The 22,958-nt window shown below is 38.5% G+C and overlaps 8 protein-coding genes and 1 pseudogene across 9 annotated transcripts; 4 read left to right on the top strand and 5 right to left on the bottom strand.

Moving 5' to 3' along the window:
- The first annotated feature begins 2 nt into the window (after positions 1-2).
- Positions 3-1,534, top strand: LOC137585542 (putative transferase CAF17 homolog, mitochondrial). 2 transcript variants are annotated; one of them, XR_011033589.1, is made up of 3 exons: positions 3-156; positions 213-1,334; positions 1,398-1,534. XR_011033589.1 is itself a non-coding variant. In XM_068301345.1 (2 exons), exon 2 carries the CDS (start codon positions 214-216, stop codon positions 1,273-1,275), a length of 1,062 nt encoding a protein of 353 aa, XP_068157446.1. In that variant the 5' UTR covers positions 3-156; position 213; the 3' UTR covers positions 1,276-1,366. The 2 variants fall into 2 exon arrangements, 1 of the variants encoding a protein (XP_068157446.1); XM_068301345.1 differs by lacking the exon at positions 1,398-1,534 and having other exon boundaries at positions 213-1,366.
- LOC137585545 (cysteine-rich DPF motif domain-containing protein 1) lies at positions 63-2,045 on the top strand. Its single transcript, XM_068301348.1, has 2 exons — positions 63-97; positions 1,398-2,045. The coding sequence occupies exon 2, from the start codon at positions 1,400-1,402 to the stop codon at positions 1,925-1,927; it is 528 nt and encodes a 175-aa protein (XP_068157449.1). The 5' UTR covers positions 63-97; positions 1,398-1,399; the 3' UTR covers positions 1,928-2,045.
- A 304-nt stretch (positions 2,046-2,349) lies between these two features.
- Positions 2,350-4,080, bottom strand: LOC137585540 (saccharopine dehydrogenase-like oxidoreductase pseudogene; annotated as a pseudogene).
- Positions 4,081-4,227: 147 nt separating this feature from the next.
- Positions 4,228-10,447, bottom strand: LOC137585531 (tetratricopeptide repeat protein 21B-like). Its single transcript, XM_068301332.1, has 7 exons — positions 8,912-10,447; positions 8,220-8,846; positions 8,003-8,144; positions 7,596-7,848; positions 7,337-7,531; positions 5,438-5,678; positions 4,228-5,363 (listed from the first exon to the last, which is right to left on the bottom strand). Exons 1-7 carry the CDS (start codon positions 10,445-10,447, stop codon positions 4,305-4,307), a joined length of 4,053 nt encoding a protein of 1,350 aa, XP_068157433.1. The 3' UTR covers positions 4,228-4,304.
- On the top strand, positions 6,173-7,253 carry Spf30 (Splicing factor 30). Its single transcript, XM_068301347.1, has 3 exons — positions 6,173-6,331; positions 6,386-6,804; positions 6,873-7,253. The coding sequence occupies exons 1-3, from the start codon at positions 6,290-6,292 to the stop codon at positions 7,141-7,143; spliced, it is 732 nt and encodes a 243-aa protein (XP_068157448.1). The 5' UTR covers positions 6,173-6,289; the 3' UTR covers positions 7,144-7,253.
- On the bottom strand, positions 10,437-11,290 carry LOC137585546 (protein NATD1). Its single transcript, XM_068301349.1, has 2 exons — positions 10,826-11,290; positions 10,437-10,606 (listed from the first exon to the last, which is right to left on the bottom strand). Exons 1-2 carry the CDS (start codon positions 11,174-11,176, stop codon positions 10,493-10,495), a joined length of 465 nt encoding a protein of 154 aa, XP_068157450.1. The 5' UTR covers positions 11,177-11,290; the 3' UTR covers positions 10,437-10,492.
- Positions 11,291-11,749: 459 nt separating this feature from the next.
- Positions 11,750-20,981, top strand: LOC137585533 (aminopeptidase N). The gene is made up of 13 exons (XM_068301335.1): positions 11,750-12,061; positions 17,367-17,436; positions 17,504-17,757; positions 17,812-18,091; positions 18,146-18,225; positions 18,281-18,461; positions 18,522-18,667; positions 18,730-18,880; positions 18,941-19,635; positions 19,704-19,887; positions 19,952-20,148; positions 20,206-20,520; positions 20,577-20,981. The coding sequence occupies exons 2-13, from the start codon at positions 17,371-17,373 to the stop codon at positions 20,842-20,844; spliced, it is 2,817 nt and encodes a 938-aa protein (XP_068157436.1). The 5' UTR covers positions 11,750-12,061; positions 17,367-17,370; the 3' UTR covers positions 20,845-20,981.
- On the bottom strand, positions 12,518-16,705 carry LOC137585532 (uncharacterized). Its single transcript, XM_068301334.1, has 2 exons — positions 16,584-16,705; positions 12,518-16,514 (listed from the first exon to the last, which is right to left on the bottom strand). The coding sequence occupies exons 1-2, from the start codon at positions 16,680-16,682 to the stop codon at positions 12,678-12,680; spliced, it is 3,936 nt and encodes a 1,311-aa protein (XP_068157435.1). The 5' UTR covers positions 16,683-16,705; the 3' UTR covers positions 12,518-12,677.
- alphaTub85E (alpha-Tubulin at 85E) lies at positions 20,841-22,785 on the bottom strand. The gene is given in 4 exon segments (XM_068301342.1): positions 20,841-21,951; positions 22,018-22,416; positions 22,418-22,543; positions 22,698-22,785. Coding segments are annotated over 4 exon segments (1,350 nt in total). The 5' UTR covers positions 22,701-22,785; the 3' UTR covers positions 20,841-21,129.
- Positions 22,786-22,958: the final 173 nt, after the last annotated feature.

Genomic DNA, 22,958 nt, shown 5'->3' with positions numbered 1-22,958 from the left:
TTTCCATTAAAGTACTGTGCCGTCTCACAACACTGAACTTACTGTCAGTTGTTTCTAGGTCTCTCTCTCTCTCTCACAACGTTTCGACAAATTCCGAGTAAGAGCGAGTTTTATTTTTGTTTTTTCTAATATTTTTCGATTATATCAAAATCCGAGGTAAGTAAAACTGTACTGGGAAGGATCAATCGCTTTTGCAATCAACGTATTCCCAGCATGAATATCTGTAAAAATCTGAAGTTCCTGCGTTTGATGCGTATCTGTGGGCGCAATATGAGCGATTTGTCGCATCCTCCGAACATAGCACCGGCTCCACAAGCTGGTCGGCGGTCCTTTATACTAGAGCAACTCAAGGATCGTGAGCTGATTCGTGTCCATGGAACAGAAGTCGTCCCATTTCTGCAGGGTCTGATCACAAACGATGTAACCCGTTTGCAGCATCCGGAGGGCCCTTCCTCTATATATGGTCTGTTCCTGAATAAGGGTGGTCGCGTGCTGTATGACACCATTATCTATCGTACCAATAATCCGGACACCTATTTACTGGAATGTGACCGAGATGCCTCTTCCGAATTCCGGCGTAATTTACGAATGTTTCGTGTACGCAAACAGATCGACATCGATTCCGTGGATGATGAATACTCGCCATGGGTGATTTTCACTGAAAATGAAGGCTATAACGAACTACTACATGCTACACACAATCTACCCGAGCTGTTTGTGGCTTCCGATCCGCGTCTGCCGAGTTTGGGCACCCGTGTTCTGGCGCCCACCGACATGGAATGGGCCAAGCTGGTAAAGGGTTTCTGGCAAAACAATGAAGTTGTCGCCACTCCGGCAACAGCTAATAAGAATTATCAATTATTGCGTTACAAGCTGGGAGTAGGCGAAGGTGTCCAGGAGTTGCCACCTGGCAAGTGCTTCCCGCTAGAGGCCAATGCTGATTTCCTAAATGGGGTTAGCTTCAATAAGGGATGCTACATCGGTCAGGAGCTGACAGCCCGCATTCACCATTCCGGGGTAATACGGAAGCGATACATGCCCATACGCTTAACAGCACCAATAGGCTCCAATCATACGGTGCAATCCGTTGCCGGGGCAAATCTGGGACGTGTCTTTGGTCATGCACAGAATCGGGGTGTTGCCCTGTTGCGCATCGAGCAGGTTCTTAATGGCCAGCAGGAGCTGACTGTAGATGGCGATCGTTGCTTTGCTGAGCGTCCAGAGTGGTGGCCCAGCGATGTGCCTAGCAAGCGACGTGTGGCGTCCTCAGAGTAGATCAATTTAGTCTTTTATAATTGTTAATGTAGCCACATAAATATTGTTACATTTTTTAGGTAGTAAAGACCCCCAGATATACTCTGTACCATCCCCTATTGTGTGATTCTCTCCTCTTGCAGCCATGGATCAACAGTCCAGTACTAGTCAAAAAGAATCTCTGCCCGGCGAGGAGGAGGACTCCTTGCTGTTGCCTCTGGACACAGAGGCTGCCGAAATAGCTCGCCTACAACCGAACTCGACCAATTCTCAACCAGACAATCAGACAGCAGAAGAAGATGACGAACGCATTGCAAAGATTCAGTTTCGTTGCTATGCCTGTGATATGAGGGAGATGGTCCACTATTATGGACGCGAACCGCCTTTTGCCCTGGGCATTGAATTTCGCGAAGATACCTATGTAATGCGTGATCCCTTCCAGGCTCCACCACCACGTTGGCAATCGAAACCAGAGTTTTTCATCTCATTGGGAGTCCACTGTTGCATTTGCTCTCAAGTGGTTTGCAAAGATCCAGCCTGTAGTTACTATTACACCCAAACCTATTGCCTACCATGCGGTAGCAAGGAGCTCAAATCATGGCCACCAGAGGCCCAGATGCGATTACGAAAACAACTGGAAGCCGCCAATAAAAAGAGGGAGAAGCCACAATAGAGGAACAGTGACAAGAGATGAACAGAAAAACTGTATAAAATCTTACTATTAATTTAAGTGTTTATACATTCTTTAAAATTGTAAATAAATACATTGTTAATATGTTATTCGTATTAAATCCATTTGGATTTGAAGAAAAATTCTACATCCAGTCGGATTAGAAACCGTTTGATTTTGGATTATTATCTTTCATAATTTAACAATCTAGCAAACATAGTGCCTAAAATTGCATCATCATGATGTACATACCTATGTATAACTTAGATTATTACATATAATGGACTTTGATCTACAAGTTGTGCGAAGAACCCAGATCCCCAATTGTACCTTACACCTAATGTTTGAAACTAGTTGTTGCCGGTTGCGGTTAATCAAACAAAACACAGGTTTTCATTTTAGGGCTAGGCCAAAGACTACTGAGGTCATATTTAAGCAATTAACATTATTTATTTGCATTTATAAACCACTACATCTATGTGAAAGAGAGAGAGAGCGCGTGAGTACAAGCTTGGAGCCAAATTTGGAATAAGAGAAATAACATTACGACACAGGATTTACTTATTGGCTAAAATTTCAAATTTCATGCCATGCTCATGCTTCTCCAGCTCGCTAATTAGGCTAGTTTTAGAGAAGGCAGCTGCTGGTGGTAAAACGCCACCAGTCCCGGGCATCTTGTCGCTCTCTCGCAGAATGGTCAAAGCAGTGCATAGAAGAGCCACACAAGTAGCTCCATAGCCAGGATTTGGACCTGTGACACGAACCGATAATGTCTTGTTGGGCGGTTCGATGTATTGATCTGTTGACTCTGCCAAACGGTCTGATTTTGGCCAGCCATTGGCTTTGATAGTCATTTTGAAAAAGCTGTTCTCCATGGCCGCCTCACTGGGTCCCGATTTGGAGGCCAATCCGGCTGAAAAGAAGCCGGGATACTGAAGAAGGAGACGTCGTCCTACTTGATATTTAGACATCAATGCAAAAATGATTGCAAAGAATGCAACAGAAATGGCAACCAGCCACGAGGGGAAACAAATATAGGCATGCATCTGGACTGGACGTTTTTTGTCGTGATCGTAAAGGAAGCGTTGCGATCTCATTACCACCGAACGATCCGAGCCCGGGAAAGGTAGGCAAACCTTGCCAACCTCTGTGGAACGGAACATCAATGGGCGATGCTTTAAAACGGGATAGAATTTGGAATTAGAAAGCTGCGTGAACAGGCGCTTTCGTATGGCATGCAATTCATCTGCATGGGCCAGACCAAAGACGGCACTTTCCCAAGTGCCATAATTCAGACCTGCGTTGCCAACGTCTGCTGGAGCTCCATCCTTCATGCCGCTCTCGATAAATGTTTCCACCGAATTGACAACACCATCAAAATTTTTCTCTACAAAGATTACACCCAAATCGGCCGGTATGGAATCAAAACCACAAGCACTAACTATATAAACGCCACGCTCCTTCGCCTGCTCATTGTACTTCAGTTGCATTGTTTCCATATATTGCGGTTCGCCACTGACATCCACATGGTGTGTTCCAGCATCAATGCAGGCGCTGACCACTCTCTCGCCGTAGAAACGATACGGTCCCGCTGTGTTAACCACAATGCGGCAGCGTTTGGCCATTTCCACTAGTGATGATTCATTGAACACGTCCGCTATGATAATGGGAATCTGAGACAAATCCTTTTTGGCCTTTGCACCCATTTCTTTAAGCACCTGCTGCAGTTTCTCACGATTCCGGCCGGCAATGCCCCAACGGAGGCCACTAAGAACGGATACCGCTTCATATACCGTATACTTTCCGGTAAAACCACTAGCTCCAAATATTATGACATCTAATCGATCTGCTGATGTTGCCGCCATTTCTAAACACCAAGGTCAATATAAATACACGCTAAAAACTCCTTATCAAAAAATGTTCGGTTGCTGCTTCCTAAGATTAATATATGTACATATAAAATAAAAATTATTTTTTCGTTGCGCGCTAAATCAAAATGAGACCTACCTTTCCGACTGCCGACAAGCTAATGAGTAATAAATTGATAAACTGTATTAACTAACAATGTATTTAGCCATACAAATTTATAGATAAATGTACACATACACCTCAGCCAACTGAGATTTTTTAAAACCCAAACAAAACGAAATATTTGGCCAGTGTTGCAAAAAACAAAATCATACTTTAACAAATCTTCTATAATCATATTTTGTATATATAATCTATTTATGACACTGCACGGTTTACTGGTTTTTTCTAGGGTTTTAATAAGTAATTGTTAATTAAGAATAATATATTCCAGGTCATTTGTTTGTTTTGGTGCCTTTATTAAGGTGCATATTATAGTGCTTTAAAGTAGAAGGTGCGATTACAATGTTTTTTAAGACCTAAGATTGTTTCGGCATTTCTCCAAAATGTCTTTTCGTATTATTATATAGTCTGGATGAAGCTTTAAGACTTGCAAACAGACATTGATTGCTTTAGCATATTGCTTTATCTTCATATGATTAAAAGCCAGCTTATATCCGATATACGGTTTCGAGCGGCCTCCACAATTCCAAGCTTTGTCATAGTGTTTCGTGGCCACACTATAGGACTGCAACTTCTCGGCTATTTGGCCAGCCAGTTCATGAGCTTTTGTAGATGATTTATTATATTCCAAAACTCGATCCACAAACGATTGAGCCACATCCAATTTATTTGAATTAATGTAAATGTCGGCCAAGAGCAGCCAAGATCGCTCTAAATATTCAGCCTCCTCAAAATTCCAACAGAGCCGAGCTATCCGTTTTAGTTGATTTTTTGCTCGTTGAGTTTGCTTCAATTGCACTAAAGCAGATGCCATAGCTAAAATGATACCCACTCTTATCTGATTGTCCATTTTTTGACTTAGTTCTGTGAGGTCTAGCAATGCTGACTCAACCTGAAACTTTTGTTTTGAAGCCATTTGCAAAAAATTCCATAAAACACGATGATTTATAATCTCATTCTCTATGCTTCCAGATTGCGGCCTTAAATCCTTAAGTAAACGCTCTGCTGTTCGCAAAGCAATCGCTCGAGATTCAATAAAGTCCCCACTATCACCCACATCTAGCAGGTCATTTCCATTTGGGATGTCTCCATCCGGATTAATGCATATTTCTATCATGTTAAATATCGCCTGTTGCCCCCACTCATGATCCCTGCGTGCCACATTAAAGTAACGGAGCGCCGCATTTGCATTACCATTGTACCACTCATACAATCCTTTGCAGTAGTTGAGTCCAGACGACGTCTGAGCACTTACACATGCTTGTTCAGCACGTTGGAGGAATGGCTCAGTTTCCGACAAAGTACCAGAGCGTCGCATAACTTCAACAAGCCGAGCTAAAGCTGTCCAATAACAAGGCTGCGAAATCAGCAACTGTGAAAAGTGATATGCTGCGTTTTCGAATTCCATCTGCAAATAAAAATTAGCATTGTGCAATAAAATTTGTCCTTGCAGTTAAACATTTATTGAGATTATGTGTGTACCTTACGAAATGATAAATCTGCCATCATTACGGAAGCCGACTCATTGTTACTGTCAATCTGCAGGATCTTTAAACAAGTGTCCCTGCACAAATCCATTTCCATGGAATTCATTTGAAGACGAGCAAGCGAAACAAGAATTTCAACATCATTTGGCGTATATTTTACGCATTCCTTGAAATGTTGAAGAGCCTGTTCGTTGTCTCGTCTCTGAATAGATTGTTGCGCCATCAGCAGACATATTCTGTGTAAAGAAATTAAGACCAAACAACATGACCGCAATTCAGTTAGACTGATGAGCTCATTTAATAGATATACAGATGGTGCTATTTTAATAAATATTGTAACAATGCTATCTTAAATGTTAGGCCACGTCCCCTCTTTTCATTTGCCTAACAATTTCAGCCAGAGCCTGAGGATGAACGCCAGCCTCCAGGAGCTTCATGCAAATGTCCAATGCCTCGTCGCTTAAGCCAGTATTTAGCAACTTGGAAATCCCACGAACTGTTTCCTGAACCAAGGTTGCTTGCCCGGCATTTACTGTTTCATCCTTAATTTCGTTGGCCGAATTTCCATTTTCCTTTTTGCCAACATCTGAATTAATTTTTGAGCTAGACATTTTGAATGTTTTTTGCCACACAAAGTTGTTTTTGTTTATAACAAAACACTAGAGATGATGACCGATATCAAAAGTAGCAGTTTGAAATAATGTTAATCGATAAAAAGTGTGAATGGACTAAAACAACTGTTTCACATCTCTAGCATAATTGACAGTCGCCCAATTATTGATGAAATATATGGAATAATTGACTGTAAAAGTAACTTTACTGTATCTAAAAGTAAATACACATTGCTATGGCGGACGATTTGCAGAACTACAAATTGCAGCTGCAGCAGGTAAGTGGAGATGCATACACGCACATGCATATCTAAGTTTCTATTTGGTTGCAGGTAGAAGCTGCCTTACAAACAGATCCAGACAATGAAGAGCTGTTAAAATTGAAAATTGATTTGGACGAGGTCATTAAGCTAACGCGCGATTTGATCAAAGCACAGTTGGAAGAGCAACGAAAATCCTCTTATGTGGAGCCATCGTCATCTAAAACAGCCACTTCAAATTACTATGACGACATCGAAGCTGCCCTTTTGGAGGCCGAGAAACTGGTGTCGTCCGTCAAAACATGGAAAATTGGTGAGAAATGCCAAGCCAAATGGACCGAAGATGGTCAATACTATGATGCCACCATTGAGGGCATAACAGCCGAAGGAGAAGTCAGTGTAATATTCGATGCATATCAAAATCGTTCCACAACGAATTTGAAAGAGTTACGCGAACGGACAACGCGCAACGAAGTCTTTCCCTCCAACAAGTAAGAAACCCACATTAACAATCGCAATAAAAATGACACATGTATAATCATTCTTATCTTATTTTCAGACGACATAGGCCGAATCAAAAAGAATATTTGAAAAAGCGAAAACAGAAAAAACAACAACGATTCAAAGATTTGGAAGAAGAGCGAGAGTCGGATAAAAACAAATGGCTTAACTTTACTACGAAGAATCAAAAAAAACCTGGCATGAAAGTAAAAAGTATATTTGCATCGCCGGACAATGTAAGTGGTAGAGTAGGTATTGGCACATGCGGAACATCCGGAAAAGGTATGACTGATTTCACAGTTGGTGAAAAATATCGCAAGGGTCTTTAACGTAATTTAAGAAGCAACAAAAACAAAATGCAATCTAATGCATATTGTTCTAAATTTAGTTACATATTCTAAAAACAAAACAAATTTAATAAATGTAATCTGTCAAGTCAGCGATTATAGTAGCTCTCAATTTTTATAATACAGCTACGTAATATATTTTAGATGCTATGTATTTGTACTCTTTTGTACTCACTTTGATAGAATCTTATATTGTTCATAAAGACTCTCCGATTGATCAGTTGAACATAGTTTTTGAACGCGATACTGATTATCCCGAGCTTGCTGCAAAGTTTGTAATGATTTCACTATATTGCCCGACTTTTCATATACACGTGCCAACAGCAGCAACTTTTTAGTTTGCAGCTGCAGCTCTCCGACATCATCAGCGCTAGAATAAACAGTTTTGTATGACTTATCAGATGCTATGTCTCACTCTCAAGTGTAATTCTTACGTTTTGAGTGCCTTAACATCTTCTTCCAGAATATCAACAGCATTCTGAAATTGTTTAAGCTTTAAAAATAATTCGGCAAGGTCTAGTTTCAAGCCCGAGTAGTCTGGATTTTTAATGACATCATGATAATATTTAAGTGCTTTAGCATACTGATGACTCTTTACATAGGCTCTGCCCAGTTTGCTAGCTAGCAGTGGGTTTAAAGGATCCATTTGTAATGCTTTTCTATAGGCCTCAACAGCTAAGTCCGCCTCTGTAAGAAATTACAAAGTTTAGTAATCTAAAATTGTTAACCCTAGAATATTATCCACAATGTTCAAGCTATAAAATTGTTTCTTTTTTCAACCAAACGACGTCATATTATCTGTGTATCGAAAATAATATATTTAAATACATTAAAGAATTACCCTGGATTGACATATAAGCCTCCCCCAGCATCAAATAACTTTTAGGCTCTGGTCGTGTTTCAACCAGCTCTTTGAAACAATTAGAAAAGGCTGTTCTATCCTTTTGATGATGCAAGTATATATTTGCCAAATTTGTGCGTGCCTGCGAAATATAAATTTAAACATTCATTTTATACAAAGTCCTACACCCAAAGATGTCAGAGAGATTTCTTCATACTTGTATGTAGTAAGATTGATCGGGCCCTATTGTATATAGCAATTGAATAGCCTTTACAATGTTACTGCTGTCCAGCATAATTTGAGCTTGAGCAATAACCAAACGTCCTTCGTCCGAAGTACCACTGAATTCTTCAATTGCTGACTGCAGCAGTCGTTCACTTTCATACAATGATTGAGAGTCCCCCATTTGTCGCAAAGTGTAAATGAGTTCCAAATACAAAGTGATTTTATCACAACTAGTAAATAGATATGGAGTCTGTGCTGAGGCTGTCCCATCACGAACATCATGGGGCGGAGCAGTCACTTGTGTTGTTGTAGCTCCAGCCAGTTGCATGGCCACCAAAAAACTCTGATGAGCTTCTGTCAACTGCTCTTGATGACGCTGAATAATACCCATCAATAGATGATACATCGGTCGATCTCGCACGGTGAAATTATGCGACAAAGCCAACTCTAGATACTCCATGGCCTTGCCAAATTGTTTTTGCTCTAGCAGGATTTGAGCCAAGAGCAGATGAGCCTCAGTGAAAGTTTCATCTATGTTGTTTAAAATGTGTTGCAATCGTCCAATTGCTTTAGTGGATTCTCCGCAAAGGAATTCAACCTTAGCCCGAGTAAATATTGCCTATTAAGAGGAGAAAAGTATAATTACATAAATTATAAAGCTATAAAGATAATTAATTGTATTACTCCTTGATGTCCAGGGCAAGTTTGCAAAATAATATCCAGGATATTCTGGCAATGTTTAAGCGTTATTGGCATCGATTCCTGGCCAAATTGATAATCACCATTGGTGTTATGTATTTTCAGTTGAATCTGCACCGGACAGTGCCGCAGAAGCTCTGTGGATAGCTCAAGCATGAAGTCCGGATCCAAACGGCATATGTAATCCACTCCAAAAGGGATTGTTTCCAATTTGGCAATATTTCTTTCGGCAGCCTCAGTTAACAACTTGACGGATGATTGCATTTCCTTTTGTTCGGCATCGGCTAACAAGGCGGACATATACAAAAGTTGAGGCTCCCGCTTGCCCCCATTTAGCTCCATAAGAAAAGCCAGCTGTTGTCGGGTCTGTTGTCTACTTTCATCGTCACCAACTCGTCTCAATTTGCAAAGCGTTAGACCACACAGGGCCTCAAAATTATTGCTATCCACATTACATGCGGAGCGCAATGAAATTTCTGCCTCGTTAATGTTTCCCACCATCAATTGCAGATTTCCCAGCTCGGTGAGAAAGTCCACGTTATTGGGATTAAGTTGATTAGTTTTATCCATGCAACGCAAGGTGATTTGCAGTATTTCTGGATTTCTGGAGCATATGCGCGAGAATAGTTGACAGATTTGTAATAGCAATGTGTGATTTCCAGGTTCGATGCGCTCTGCAGCGGATATTAATTGCTGCAGTACAGCTGCAGCTGCCTTGAGATTACTCTCCCGCACAATAAGCAGCATAGCTTTAACCCGAAGAGCAGTTACATTTGAAGGTTCCATGTTTATTACCCGCATGGAGGTTTCCAGCGCATGATCCCAGTCGAGAGCAGCCAATTGAGTTTCCATTTTCTCAATCAATGGGATGTTTAATTCGGGAAATCTTACACTTAGTTTATTGATCACCAAAATGGCTGCATCGAATTGCCTTCTACTTTGGTAAAATCGAACTAGAGCCAATGCGGCATCAATACTTTTCCCATCGCTGCGAGCAATGCATTCTTCGAGTGTAGCTTGTAGATTTCCATTAGCACGCTGTCCCTGCTCCTGGCTGGTGGTGATGTCACACCAAATTTTCAAGACTAGTGCCGCATCAAATTTACCATCCATTTTCATGCATCTATCAACGTATTCACTTGCTGTGTTAGTCTCGTCATTCAAAAACAGGAACACGGCGGCATAGTAGTATGAAGAAGCACTAATCGACCTTTGGCTATCGTCAATGCGGCGTTCCAGCCCATGTAAGGCATCCTGGTCGACAAGACGGCAATGTTTGTGGGCGAAGACCAGCGTCATTGTGGCAGCCAAACCCAGATCATAGTCATTCTTTAAAGGATTCAACTCTCGAATGCTCTCCTGCAGCCGCAAACCCAAGGCAAGAGCCACGCCATTAAATAATCGAAACTCTGATTGCATGGGGAACTTGGCCAATCCATCCAATGCAATTTTTTGCATTGAATGATAAAAACGCAATCTCCCATAATGGAGAACTAGGCTTCGATAATCGTTACTGTCCATATTGTCCTTTTTATTATTATTAGATTTAAACAAATACAACGAGATTTATCGTATCAAATATTTCGCGTACTGCGGTTCGTATTTATCAATATAGTGTTGCACAAATTGGCATTTGATTACAAGGAATAGACCGTTACGAAGTGCATAGACCAATGCCACCTGGAATGGAATAGGTTTAAATATTTGCTTAGAACGTATTACATTAACTATTTCACAAACACAAATCAATAAGCCGCAGATCCTTTTATCTGGCAATAACACAAAAATGGTAACTAAAGTAACAAACAGGTACAACAAACACAAACTGACACACACACACACACACACACATGTGTGTGTAGAAACATGCAGGTGAATATTTTTTAGGGACGAACCAACCTTGGCCAATGCTTTGCCGATGCCTTGTCCACCCAGTTCTTGCGGAACGTTTGTATGCCAAAATATCATAGTTCCATCTTTAACTGAATATCTTAGCTCCGCCCTTATGCCATCGATTTCAATATAAAAAAATCTCTTATCCTGTATGATAGGGAATTGCTTTCTAGCCATATATCTGGTCTGTGCATAAATAACGTTGGGAGTCTTTAAAATGTCTTGATTGTTCAAAAACGAATTTGGACAACTGCGGAGGATGGGCTGCTGATTCCGACAGAGTAACCGCTGTCTGGCAAGCAATAAGACAGAACGTCTCATGCCGCCCCTAGAGAAAGTTCTGCATATCGATTGCATAACCAAAATTTTGAATTTATATGAAGGACCTAAAACTAAATTAATGAAAAACAATAAACAAAATTTTACTTGTCACTTTGACAACACGTACACATACAAAACAAAAACACAATACAGTCAACAACAAGTGTTTGGAACTAGTTCGATTATTATTATTAGTTTTATTTAGCTGTTCGTTATTTGCTAGTTAATGTTTAAAATTTTAAATCGAACTATTTAACTAACTATTTCTTTTAATTTATTTAATTTATTGGCAAACAATAGTTTATTTGTAAAAGTCACTATTGCCATCAATAATACTGGCAATAGAAGCTGAATCTATCAAAGTTCAATTTTAAAATAAGGGTTTTATACGTTAATTATAATCTGCAAATAGACTATATATATTTGAGATAGTTGAAAAGAAAAATAACATTTCTCTAAGTTATTGTTTATAACAATCTAATTTTTGTAAGTAGTTAATACAATTTTTGAGATTACTGGATATTGTGAAATTTGCAGTACGAATGTAAATCAAAAAATTTGCCTTGTCATATTAGCAAAACAAAATCTGATCAAATAGTCATTCAAAACTAATTTTTTTTAACTTCTGGCATACATACACTATAGTTAGACATATGGATATATCATTTTGTTATTGTAGCAAACTAAAAAGATAAGCTTCTTTAAATTGACCAAATTAAAGCACATTGAATTGGTCTATTGTACTTTAATACCCCTAATCTGTTTGTGTGTTTGTGTGTGTGAGTCGGCAGTTACTTACACATAAATTTCAAACTTTGTGTGCAAATATTCGTCGCCCGTAAATCGGATCATTTAGTTAACTTTCTGTCATCAAATGTTTCGGTTTACGCGTCCTACGTGATTTATATACATATACAACAGGTACTTTTGTGTTTCCTTCAATGAATATGGAATATACTAATACACAATTTAATAAAAAAAAAAAAAAAAAAGAAAGTTGCCAATTTACATATGTACATATGTAGGTCAAAGTTTTAAATTAGGACGAAGCTTTATTGTGCAGGCAATTAATCTATCGTAAAGTTAAGCCTATTCTACAAGTATATAACAGTGTTAACCCAATCGACTTGAATTTTTAATCTAAATATTTTAAGGATATCTACTTAAGCGGACTAAAATTGAGTTTAAAATAAAATTCAATCATATTGTTCAGCTTTCAAATATGCAGAGAAAAAATAAAAACACGTAAAAGAAAGTGATCCCAAAGAAAAGGATTGAAGTTGTTAAAACGAATAATGAAAGAATTTGTATAGGGTTTAAACTTGTTAACCATAATTGTATATTAAAATAAATCGAAGTTGGATATTTATAGCCCCTTGGTTTTTAAATTGATTTCATGGTTTTTCAAAGCTTCTGGAATTATATTGTATAGTTAGATTTTAAATTTTTATTGCACATTGATAACTTGTCTCTAAATACAGCTATATTAATTAGGAATATTGTTAGTTTTTTTCGATTTGATTATTATGGGTTTAGATTAATAGGTTTGTGTTGTATCCTTAAAACTATCCATACTCTCATTGTGCGTCTTCTTATTTCCGAATATTCGGACAAACACATCGCCCCACATTCGACGCGTAACCGGATCCAAGATAATGAAATATATAAATATAACGAATCCTTGTAGAGTGGCTGTAAGGCAAAAAAGGTATGAGAATACAATTCCAGCTCTCATGGCCGATAGCAGGCCAAAACACCAAGTAAATCCCAAAAGGAAAAACAATAAGATCGAAAGACGAATTTGCGATATTAATATTGGCTTCTCTGTATGTCGAATCGGTGTGGCTGGTCCACGTAAAATGTTGTATATAATTAGACAGAAGATAACAAAATTAGCAATAATAATCGCAGTTATAGGAAGAATAATGCCAAAATACAAGGCATATCCGGATGGATAACAAATGCCGCCCTTGCTAAAGGAATCACGATCCAATATAACGACTAGGAGCACTGGAATAAGTGGCAGACCCCAACAAATGGCAGCGGATTTCAATAGGAAACGTTTTGGTCGAGATTGCCCAAAGACCTGGACATATCGCTTAAACTGCAAGTACGCGATAAGCATCATCCAAAAGAATTGCACCAGCACGGAGTAGTGTAGGAATGCCCCAATGGCCACACAACTGGGCACTATTTCATTGATTATTAAATGCAGGGACAACTCCTCGGTGTTCACAAAGCAGAGTATTATCATCTGCAAGGCAATGGCCGCTGACAATTGTAGTAATACCTTCGACGATGCCTTTTGGCGCCAGTTATGAAAGGCGGCAGCTGTGATGAATATGCCACAAATGCCCATTAGTGACAACGAGCAACCTGTTACTGTGATAATATCCAAGGCCTGCTCATGTATCTCTTTGATATTCACTTCAATGTTGTCATCCACACTGAAATTATAGCCCACCAGATATGCAAACGGTGTCAAATGGGTCAATTGACAGATTACAACATCATCGTTCGATCCAGAAATTGTGATGCCATCGGAAGCCCAACCTTTATAGTTCCAATAATTGCAAAATTCCGCCGAATCATTGAGGGGTGTATTGCTAAATCTCCGTAACACAAGTGGCAAATCTTCTGGTAAATCGGTATTACCAGGTATGGATATGGATACAATACGTCCCGGAACCATTTGTGAATTTCCATCAAGTTCCTTAAACAGTTTGTCATTGGAGTAGATTTTGATAACCACAATTGGATTGGGTGAGGCATAAGTATTATTTGTGGCAGCGTGAAATATATTCAATCGATTCAACAAATTCGATGGTACATATGTTCCAAGCTGTAGATTTGGTTCATTGATGAAATCCTCAAGTGTGTGATCAGCTTGCAAAAATTGATAATATTCGTTCTTAAATGCTCCAGTTAGGATCTGTGAATCGACACTTGAATTAATATTTCGAAATAGAGCTACTCCTGAAATATTGGCAACCGATGGATCGATGCGAAAGTATAAAAGATTTTGTGAAACTTTCACTGAAACTCCAATATCATCATAATCGTAAACTTCAAAAAATGCATTAATTTTCTCATTTGAATCGTCATCTGAGAGGGTTTCGTTTACAGCTGGCATCGATGAGAATGTATCCATGGCATTTTCAAATGCCTCCAATAATTTATTAGTTGAATTCAGTTTGGCTGACATTTTGATAATTTCCTCTTTCACATCAATCAGATAATTATATATGGCCATAAAGTCGCGTGTTGCATTTTTCCAAATGGCTGTTTTCTTCAATAGTTCCTCTTGAATGGCATTTTTGGGTATAAAATTCAAATCCACTAGACTTTTCACCGAAGCCTGCATAATATTCGATGTGAAATGTATATCGGCCGCAACAAGATCCTTTTTGTTTTCCTCAATAATTGTTCTTGCCCTTTGCACAATCTTTTCTGGTGAAACTTTAACTAATTTCGAAGTTTCCAAAGTGTATAAACTTTGGGTTATCTTGGTGCTCTCTTGTTGGCATTCAATATCTTTTATTTGGGCCCAAGAAGCTCCATGTATAAAATCACCTTGACATAATCTGGTAAATGGCAATCCACTCTCCTGAAGACATAATTGCTGGGTGGTAGCTGCCTGTCCTCTAACTGCTTGCATCCATAGATTTTTCGATTCGTCATCGACTGCCGTGGGGAAACAGTATTCAGTACTTCGAACGATAGCCGTTGAACCACTGTGCTCGAAAATTAGTTTTTTAAGTAAATTCAACACTTTCATTCGCACCGAAGTGTCGTGTCTGACACGATTATCGTCCTCTGAACTGTTATCCTCCTCACTGCTCTCTTCTTCACTATTATCTATGGCTGAATTTTTCATCGATGCTGTCACATGGACCCAGGAAACAATCGTGGAGTTGAGAATTTGCTCAACATTCATCAGACGAGCATTATGGACAATAAGATCGCTTAAATCTCCTGTAACTAGTTTACGCAAATGTTGCCTTAGATTCTTGGCAATTCTCTTGGCATTTTTGTCAATATCGGTACAGAGATTTTTGCCATTATCTATGCAGGATACTTGCATGCGTGCCGCAAAAGCGTGTCCTCGTTTTTCTTTACTTGCCACTATACGCGGAGAGGTTACCATTTGAAAGTTAAATACCGTATGCGCCTCACACCAATACTCCCCGGGACCATCTCCTATTAGTTTCACTTTAAATATCGTCTTGGCAACATCATCATTTTTCCAAACCAAATCAATTTTAGTGGGTCTCAGAAGCTCATAGTCGGCATTGGTGAAACATTTAATGCCAAATTCCTTGTCGTCCTCAAGATGCCAAATATAATTGAGATTGTATATCACTAGCATTAGATCCTCGTGATCGCCGTCAATTTTCAATATCATTTTCACTTCATTTATTGGTATGGAAGTCTTTGATAAAATTGGATGACGTTGTGAATCCAAAGCTACCTCTACCCTTTGCTTTTTATTCATTAAAACGAGATATTTATCTTTTGATTGATCCACAAAACTATCAATTTCAAAGTATTTCTCTTTATCATCCTTTGGTATTGATTTTGAGAGTAGAAATGCAATGCTATTGCGTTTTTCATAATATTCAACGATCGGTACATTCGAATACTTTGTGGATGGTGACTTTTCGATCAGATTAACGCCATAGCATTCATTGGGTCTATAGCTCAAAGCTCCAAATCCTTCTGGGCAACCTTGGTTATCCAAAATGGGCTCTTTGTATACACAAACCATGTGCATGGGTCTTTCGCAGTGACTCATTTCCAAAATAAACTCATTGTCAGATTTTTGCCTTCTTCTCTTGCTGCTTCTGCTCGAGTTTGTGTATCTTAGAGATAAGCAATTTCTATTAGATATAAAATCTTCCACATTCATATTCTCGTCAACAACTTGTTGCCACTGTTTTCCCGGCAAACGTATAGTAAATGGCATTGTGGCATTTTCTCGTCGTATTGGCAACCAATATTCTCTTATATTTATCTTGGTTAGATACTCCATCAAATTTGTGGACTCCTCCAATGCAATTGTATCTGAGCCATAGCAGAAAGATTCATCAAATGGTTGTGCTTTCTCTGAAATTTTTATGCAAAGGGGATTTTTCTCATCCATTGGCACTTCCAAGAGATCTTCGGGGCAATAACTATTCCGTAATTTCTGGATGGCACAATCAACAGAAGCTGGCACCCATTCACCAGTATCAGTATTGCATTCACGAACAAAGAGTTTCCCATTTTCTTTCCAGCACAGAACATCCTCTGAGGTTGTATAACGAACTCCCTTGTACTTCCAATAGGCTATACCGAATTCCGTTTCCGTTATGCTATCATCACATTTTTGTATCTGTTGAAGAATAATTCAACTTTTTAATTAATTGTGCGTCAGCTCAACTCGTAGATTAGATAAGAATACCTTTGATTTTGTTGATACACTTTGTGCATAAAGAAGAATTATGCAGAAGATTTTACAAGAAACCGAAAGCATCCGTTTCATCATTTCATTTGCGATCATAGAGAAGACTGAGCCAAATTTCTGTCGTTTTCCCCCATTATCAACCAATGTGTAGTCAGAGATACACATCGTTTTATTGTTTATCTTCATTTAGACTATTGCAATTGTTTTATCTTTGTTATCAGCATGTACCATGTTTGTGTGTATGTGGATATACATACATATGTACATATATACCTTTCTATACGTAGGTTCTCAGAGCAAACAAATTTATTTTTCGCCAAGTTCACCAAGTAAATAGGTGCAGACAACTCTAATCTTTAAAATTTCAAATCTTATTATTAGTCTATTTTTCCTTTTTCTTTTTAAAGAGACTGTATTTACCGATTACACTGTTCGAAAAGCTTTCCATGCTTCATATTTAATTTAATCGTAATAGTTATAATAGTTTGTAAATACATGGTTTAAAATTAATTTTAGAGATAGATATATAGCTATGCTATGAGACAATTAAGATTTGGTTATTTTTGCACTATTTTCCATTTTTCAACACTTAATGTGGGGATTCCCCTCTACATAATAACGAATTATTAACAAGCAGAAAGTCAAGAGTCATAAGCAATTTTTGATGTTTTTTGTAATCGAATGTTTAAAAGCAAAGTTTTGAAAAAATGTTACTGATTAACGTTTATTATTTTATATTATTATTAATTAAAATGCTTTCTTATCTTATAATTTTCACAGACAAATGGCAACGACAAAAATCCATCGGCTTGGCATATTGTTGCTAACATTATGCCTGACTTCTGCGAAAGTAAGATCAACAAACAAACTCTTAAATAATATTGAGACAATTGTTCAAAATAATCGATTCTTTTCAGGGATCTGTCAAAAGGAGTATAGATCTGTCTGCTTCTCATGTGCTAATACCCGATATTCGTTTGCCAACCGATGTTATACCATTAGACTATGAGCTTTATATTGAACCCAATTTGGAAGAATATACATTTACTGGAATTGTTAAAATAAATTTATCTTGGATAAAAGATGCTAGAAAAATTTCACTTCATGCTCATTTTGACTTAACCATTGATGATCGAAAGATTAAGTTGCAGAAAATTATAAAAAATAATGGGTAACAATTTATTAAAACTACCGTGTACATGGGTCTAACTTTTAATTGATTTAGTGATAATCCAACATTATTTGAAAATATAACAATTCTGAGGGGAGACCGATTGCCAAGGAAAACTGTTTATGTTCTGTATCTAAAGGAGACAGTGAAGCAAGGAACTGAAGGCCTATTGGAAATACCCTTTGAAGGCGGCATTTGGGAGAGTGCCGAAGGTTTGTTCCGAGGATCCTATACTAATTCGGCAACCAAAGAAACAGAGGAATATTTAACTACTTATATGAGACCGAATAATGCGCGTCGAGTATTTCCATGTTTTGATGAACCAGGAGTTAAGGTAAGCAATTGTCATAGAAGTTCTGTTTTGTGCTTGACTTGTGCCCTTTTATAGGTCCCTTTTAAGGTCTCAATTGCTCGACCTAAGGAATATACAGTGCTTTTTAATACACCGTTGGAAAAGACTTCAGAGCAGTAAGTAAAGAAGTAAAACAAAAAGGAAATCCATGGCTTTAATGTTTTGCTATAGCTCTACTTTAAAGGATTATGTGACTGATCACTTTGAGAGAACTCCAGCAATGTCTACTTTCACATTTGGTTTTATAATTTCAAAGCTTACGAAATATAAAGACGCAGTCATTAATGAGAATTCGCCTTCCGCTCCTAAAATTCAAATTTGGAGTAACCAAATTGATAAATCAGAGTTGAAGGTGAGAATCGATGCACGTAAAAAATTAATCTCATGACTTAATTAATTTTATGTATTTTAGGAAATACACGCTAGACTTTTCACCGTCTATAATACTATTCAAGACTACTTAAATGTATCGGTTCCTTTAAAGAAAATCGATGTGGTTGCTGTTCCTGGGCTAACAACAGTACGCCCGGCTGACAATTGGGGCTTATTGGTTCTGAAGTAAACTACCATCCTTAGCATATAGTTTTTCCAGAATAATATATTGACTCACACTATTACAGAGAAAGCGAACTACTAAAGAAAAGTTACTTTAGCTTTGCCCAGGAGTTGATATACCAATGGATTGGATCCTGGGTCACGCCCTATTGGTGGAGTGATGCTCATGTGAACAAGGCTTTAGCTAGCTTCTTGGCATCTGAAATAGCCATACAGGTGAGATGTCATGACTTAAGTTGGTAATTTCGTATTTTTTAGTAAAGGTCATATTTTTAGATAGACGGTGGCATGGAATTTAATGGAAAATATCCAATGACATTACTTTATTCGTTATATTATGAACTAAGCAAACGATATCCTCATTCACGCATAACAGGCATGAAACAGGAAACAGTTTCCTTCAAGACAGAGCTAGTTATAAGAATGTTAAATTTCACATTGGGCAAATCAACCTTTCATAATGGTGTACGAAATTTTATTGCCGATCATCACTATAAGACATTTATCGGTGATGACCTCTGGAATATGTTAACCAAACAGGCACTGAGTGACAAAACGCTTGATGGCCAATATAGCATAACAGATATTGCAAGTTCTTGGATTACAAAGGATCGCCTGCCTGTGGTCAATGTCCAAAGAAATTATGAAACTCGATCGGCCATGTTGCAGCAAAAAGTATATCTCAGGGAGAGGCCACACGATGTGCCAGAGCAAGACAAAATGCTTTGGTGGATACCCATTACACTGAATCGTCAAGACACACTTAATTTTTCGGAATGCAAGCCTTATGTTTGGATAAATAAAACTAGACAAATAAACATATCAAATTTACCAGAAAGTAATCAATTTATAATTATAAATCATGAAGAAATCGGACCATTTCCTGTTAACTATGACGAACGCAACTGGAATATGTTATCGAATTTCCTACAAACTGAATCTGGACGTACATTAATACCAACTCTGACCAGGTAAGCCAATTATATAATCAATATAACTCTTACAATTGAACTTCTAATATATTTCCATTTTCATTAAGGGCTAAATTGTTACACGATGCTTGGAATCTTGCCTATGCAGGCGATCTAAGCTTTGCCACCGCCTTTAATATGACTCTCTTTATGAAATTTGAACGTAATCATATTGTTTGGAATCCAGTTTTTACCTTTATTGACCATATAGGGCGACATATTGATATGTCAGCAGTCCACAAAAAGTTTGAGGTAAACTAAGAGAGTTAAAACTTATCAACTAAAAGGTTACTTTTCCAATAAAATTCTTTTTCAGGCATATGTGACAACATTGCTGGCACCTTTATATGAGGAATTGGGACCAGAAAATACTCCTGAGGAGTATTGGAGAACTGATCTTCGTTCATTGGCGAAAACGTTTTTGTGTCGCGCCGGTTATCGGCCATGTATTGAAGAGGCTCAAAAGGCCTACAAAGTTTGGCAAGAAAGTTCCGATCCAGATCATGAAAATCCGTTTGTATTCCAATATCTTGACTTACGACATTTAAGTGATTTTCCATTTATTTTCAGAGTACCAAATCAATACATTTGCCCAGTTTTTAAATGGGGCTCAATTGAGGAATGGGAATTTGGCTTACAGCGTGTCATTCAGTTTCCCAAATCGAGAGTACAGAGTGAAAGAACTTATTTGTTAAAGACCCTGGCGGGTTGTCCATCGCAGCCGGAAAAGATAAATCGCCTACTCGACTTGACAATTCTGCAGCAAAATATTAACTTTACAGAAAATGATATATTTCTAATTTTCAGCATGCTAACTGGTGGGTCCAGTGGCTATACAACTCTATTCAATTTCCTCTCCGAACATTGGGTGGCTATTCGGGAAAGGTATGACTATCCCTTAAATTATCTTTTAATCACATTAATCACACTTTGTTTTTCAGATTTGCAAATAAAACAAATTTGTGGGACAGTTTGATTAGCTCAGCCACAGGTGTGTTCTCAACTCAAAAAGGATACGATATGGTGAAGAAACTTTATGAAGAACATCCAGGAGAGTTTGGAAGTGCACAGCATATTATAGAAAAATCTCTTCGCAACATTAAAGAGGAGGCTCAATGGAGTGATCAAAATCTTCCAGTTATTGAAAAATGGCTAGATAATTACCTATCCCAAAATAATGAAAAGAATCAAAAGTTTTTAGAAAATTAATTTTAAAAAATATTGTCTGCTTGTGAATCGGAATGAATTGTGAATTAAATTGTTTGCCATATTTAATATACATATTTATATAGAGGTATGATCCTTGTTATATACTGGACCAATTAGATTGTTAAATTTTGAATGCATTTTTGGTGTTTATTGAATTGGAATCGTTGATATAATCAAAACTGCTAAGTTTAATATGTTTAGGTGAGCAAGAATTTTATCAAGATTTATGGTTATGTCAAGTTGAGTTTTCTATTAAATTCAAAGTCAAAGTCCAAGAGAATCTCTTTAGTATTCATCACCTTCGCCAAGTTCAGTAGTTGAATCAATGCCAACCTCCTCGTAATCCTTCTCGAGCGCAGCTAAATCCTCACGAGCTTCCGAAAATTCACCTTCCTCCATACCCTCACCCACATACCAATGGACAAAGGCACGCTTGGCGTACATCAGATCGAATTTGTGATCCAGACGAGCCCAGGCCTCGGCAATAGCCGTGGTGTTGGACAACATGCATACCGCACGTTGAACCTTGGCCAAATCTCCACCGGGCACCACAGTTGGTGGCTGATAGTTGATTCCCACCTTGAATCCAGTTGGACACCAGTCAACGAACTGAATGGAGCGCTTTGTCTTAATGGTAGCAATGGCTGCATTGACATCTTTGGGCACAACATCACCACGATAAAGCATACAGCAAGCCATATACTTGCCATGTCGGGGGTCACACTTAACCATTTGATTGGCCGGTTCGAAGCAAGCGTTTGTTATTTCAGCGACAGTTAATTGCTCGTGATAGGCTTTTTCAGCGGAAATTACTGGAGCATAAGTTGCCAGAGGGAAATGAATGCGTGGGTAGGGCACCAAATTGGTTTGGAACTCAGTTAAGTCAACGTTCAAAGCTCCGTCGAAGCGCAACGATGCCGTTATTGAGGAAACGATTTGCCCAATTAAGCGATTGAGATTGGTGTAGGTGGGTCGCTCGATGTCTAAGTTTCGGCGGCAGATGTCGTAGATCGCCTCATTGTCAACCATGAAGGCACAGTCCGAGTGCTCCAAGGTTGTGTGGGTGGTTAGAATAGAATTGTACGGCTCCACAACAGCAGTTGAAACCTTTTTGGGTGACCAAAAAAATTATGGTTTATTTCTAGCACTAATGTAATGTGTTTTACGACCTACTTGAGGAGCGGGATAAATGGAAAACTCCAGCTTGGATTTCTTGCCATAATCAACAGACAAACGCTCCATCAGCAGCGATGTAAATCCAGAACCAGTACCTCCGCCAAATGAATGGAACACCAAGAATCCTTGGAGTCCAGTACATTGATCGGCTAACTTACGTATGCGGTCAAGGACCAAGTCAACGATTTCCTTGCCAATGGTATAGTGACCACGGGCATAATTGTTTGCAGCATCCTCCTTGCCGGTAATCAATTGCTCAGGGTGAAACAGTTGACGGTACGTTCCAGTACGAACTTCATCTACTACAGTGGGCTCCAAGTCCACGAAGACTGCACGGGGAACATGTTTTCCGGCTCCAGTTTCGCTGAAGAAGGTGTTGAAGGAATCATCGCCCCCCGCCGACTGTCTTATCGGATGGCATATGACCATCAGGCTGAATTCCATGTTCTAGGCAATACAACTCCCAGCAGGCATTGCCAATTTGGACACCAGCTTGGCCAATATGCACAGAGATACATTCACGCTGAGAAAAATCCAAGTCAAATAAAGTTAGCAAAGGAAAATCTCAACAATCGCTATAGCTTTTTAATTGACTATCACATTAACTAAGTAAATCCGACTTGAAAGGGATTAAAATAAACTAGGATATTCACTTCACTCTGTTTTTCTTCACTCACCATTTTTAAGGATAATATTTAAACAAAATTGCACTTTAACACAAATAGTATACCGATCCGAGCGTTTGTCCGTAATGAAACAGAGCTGGGAATCAACTAACCACGACTTCGCCATCTGCGCTCTTTTTATATGCTCCCCCCCAATTGTCAATGGGCTCAGTCGACGTTACACATGATTGTGTTTACTTATATGGAATATGATGAAAATTGGATATACCATTTATTTATGTTATCCCATTAGAACATACATATGAACATGTG

Source organism: Drosophila tropicalis, unplaced genomic scaffold, assembly GCF_018151085.1.
Source record: "Drosophila tropicalis isolate 14030-0801.00 unplaced genomic scaffold, ASM1815108v1 contig_878, whole genome shotgun sequence".
NCBI classification, from domain to species: domain Eukaryota; kingdom Metazoa; phylum Arthropoda; class Insecta; order Diptera; family Drosophilidae; genus Drosophila; species Drosophila tropicalis.
This window is presented reverse-complemented; position numbering and strand designations above follow the sequence as displayed.

Coding starts and splice junctions, on each gene's coding strand:
- LOC137585531 (XM_068301332.1), bottom strand. CDS start 10,447: ATGGACAGTAACGATTATCGAAGCCTAGTTCTCCATTATGGGAGATTG. Junction 7,849..8,002: donor GGCTTATATGTCAATCCAGG/GTAATTCTTTAA, acceptor AATTTCTTACAG/AGGCGGACTTAGCTGTTGAG. Junction 5,679..7,336: donor CAATATAAGATTCTATCAAA/GTGAGTACAAAA, acceptor TTCTTTACACAG/AATATGTCTGCTGATGGCGC.
- LOC137585545 (XM_068301348.1), top strand. CDS start 1,400: ATGGATCAACAGTCCAGTACTAGTCAAAAAGAATCTCTGCCCGGCGAG.
- LOC137585546 (XM_068301349.1), bottom strand. CDS start 11,176: ATGCAATCGATATGCAGAACTTTCTCTAGGGGCGGCATGAGACGTTCT. Junction 10,607..10,825: donor TCGGCAAAGCATTGGCCAAG/GTTGGTTCGTCC, acceptor ATTCCATTCCAG/GTGGCATTGGTCTATGCACT.
- LOC137585533 (XM_068301335.1), top strand. CDS start 17,371: ATGGCAACGACAAAAATCCATCGGCTTGGCATATTGTTGCTAACATTA. Junction 18,462..18,521: donor TTGATAAATCAGAGTTGAAG/GTGAGAATCGAT, acceptor TATGTATTTTAG/GAAATACACGCTAGACTTTT. Junction 20,521..20,576: donor TGGGTGGCTATTCGGGAAAG/GTATGACTATCC, acceptor TTTGTTTTTCAG/ATTTGCAAATAAAACAAATT.
- LOC137585532 (XM_068301334.1), bottom strand. CDS start 16,682: ATGATCGCAAATGAAATGATGAAACGGATGCTTTCGGTTTCTTGTAAA. Junction 16,515..16,583: donor GTGTATCAACAAAATCAAAG/GTATTCTTATCT, acceptor ATTCTTCAACAG/ATACAAAAATGTGATGATAG.
- Spf30 (XM_068301347.1), top strand. CDS start 6,290: ATGGCGGACGATTTGCAGAACTACAAATTGCAGCTGCAGCAG. Junction 6,332..6,385: donor ACAAATTGCAGCTGCAGCAG/GTAAGTGGAGAT, acceptor ATTTGGTTGCAG/GTAGAAGCTGCCTTACAAAC. Junction 6,805..6,872: donor GAAGTCTTTCCCTCCAACAA/GTAAGAAACCCA, acceptor TCTTATTTTCAG/ACGACATAGGCCGAATCAAA.
- LOC137585542 (XM_068301345.1), top strand. CDS start 214: ATGAATATCTGTAAAAATCTGAAGTTCCTGCGTTTGATGCGTATCTGT.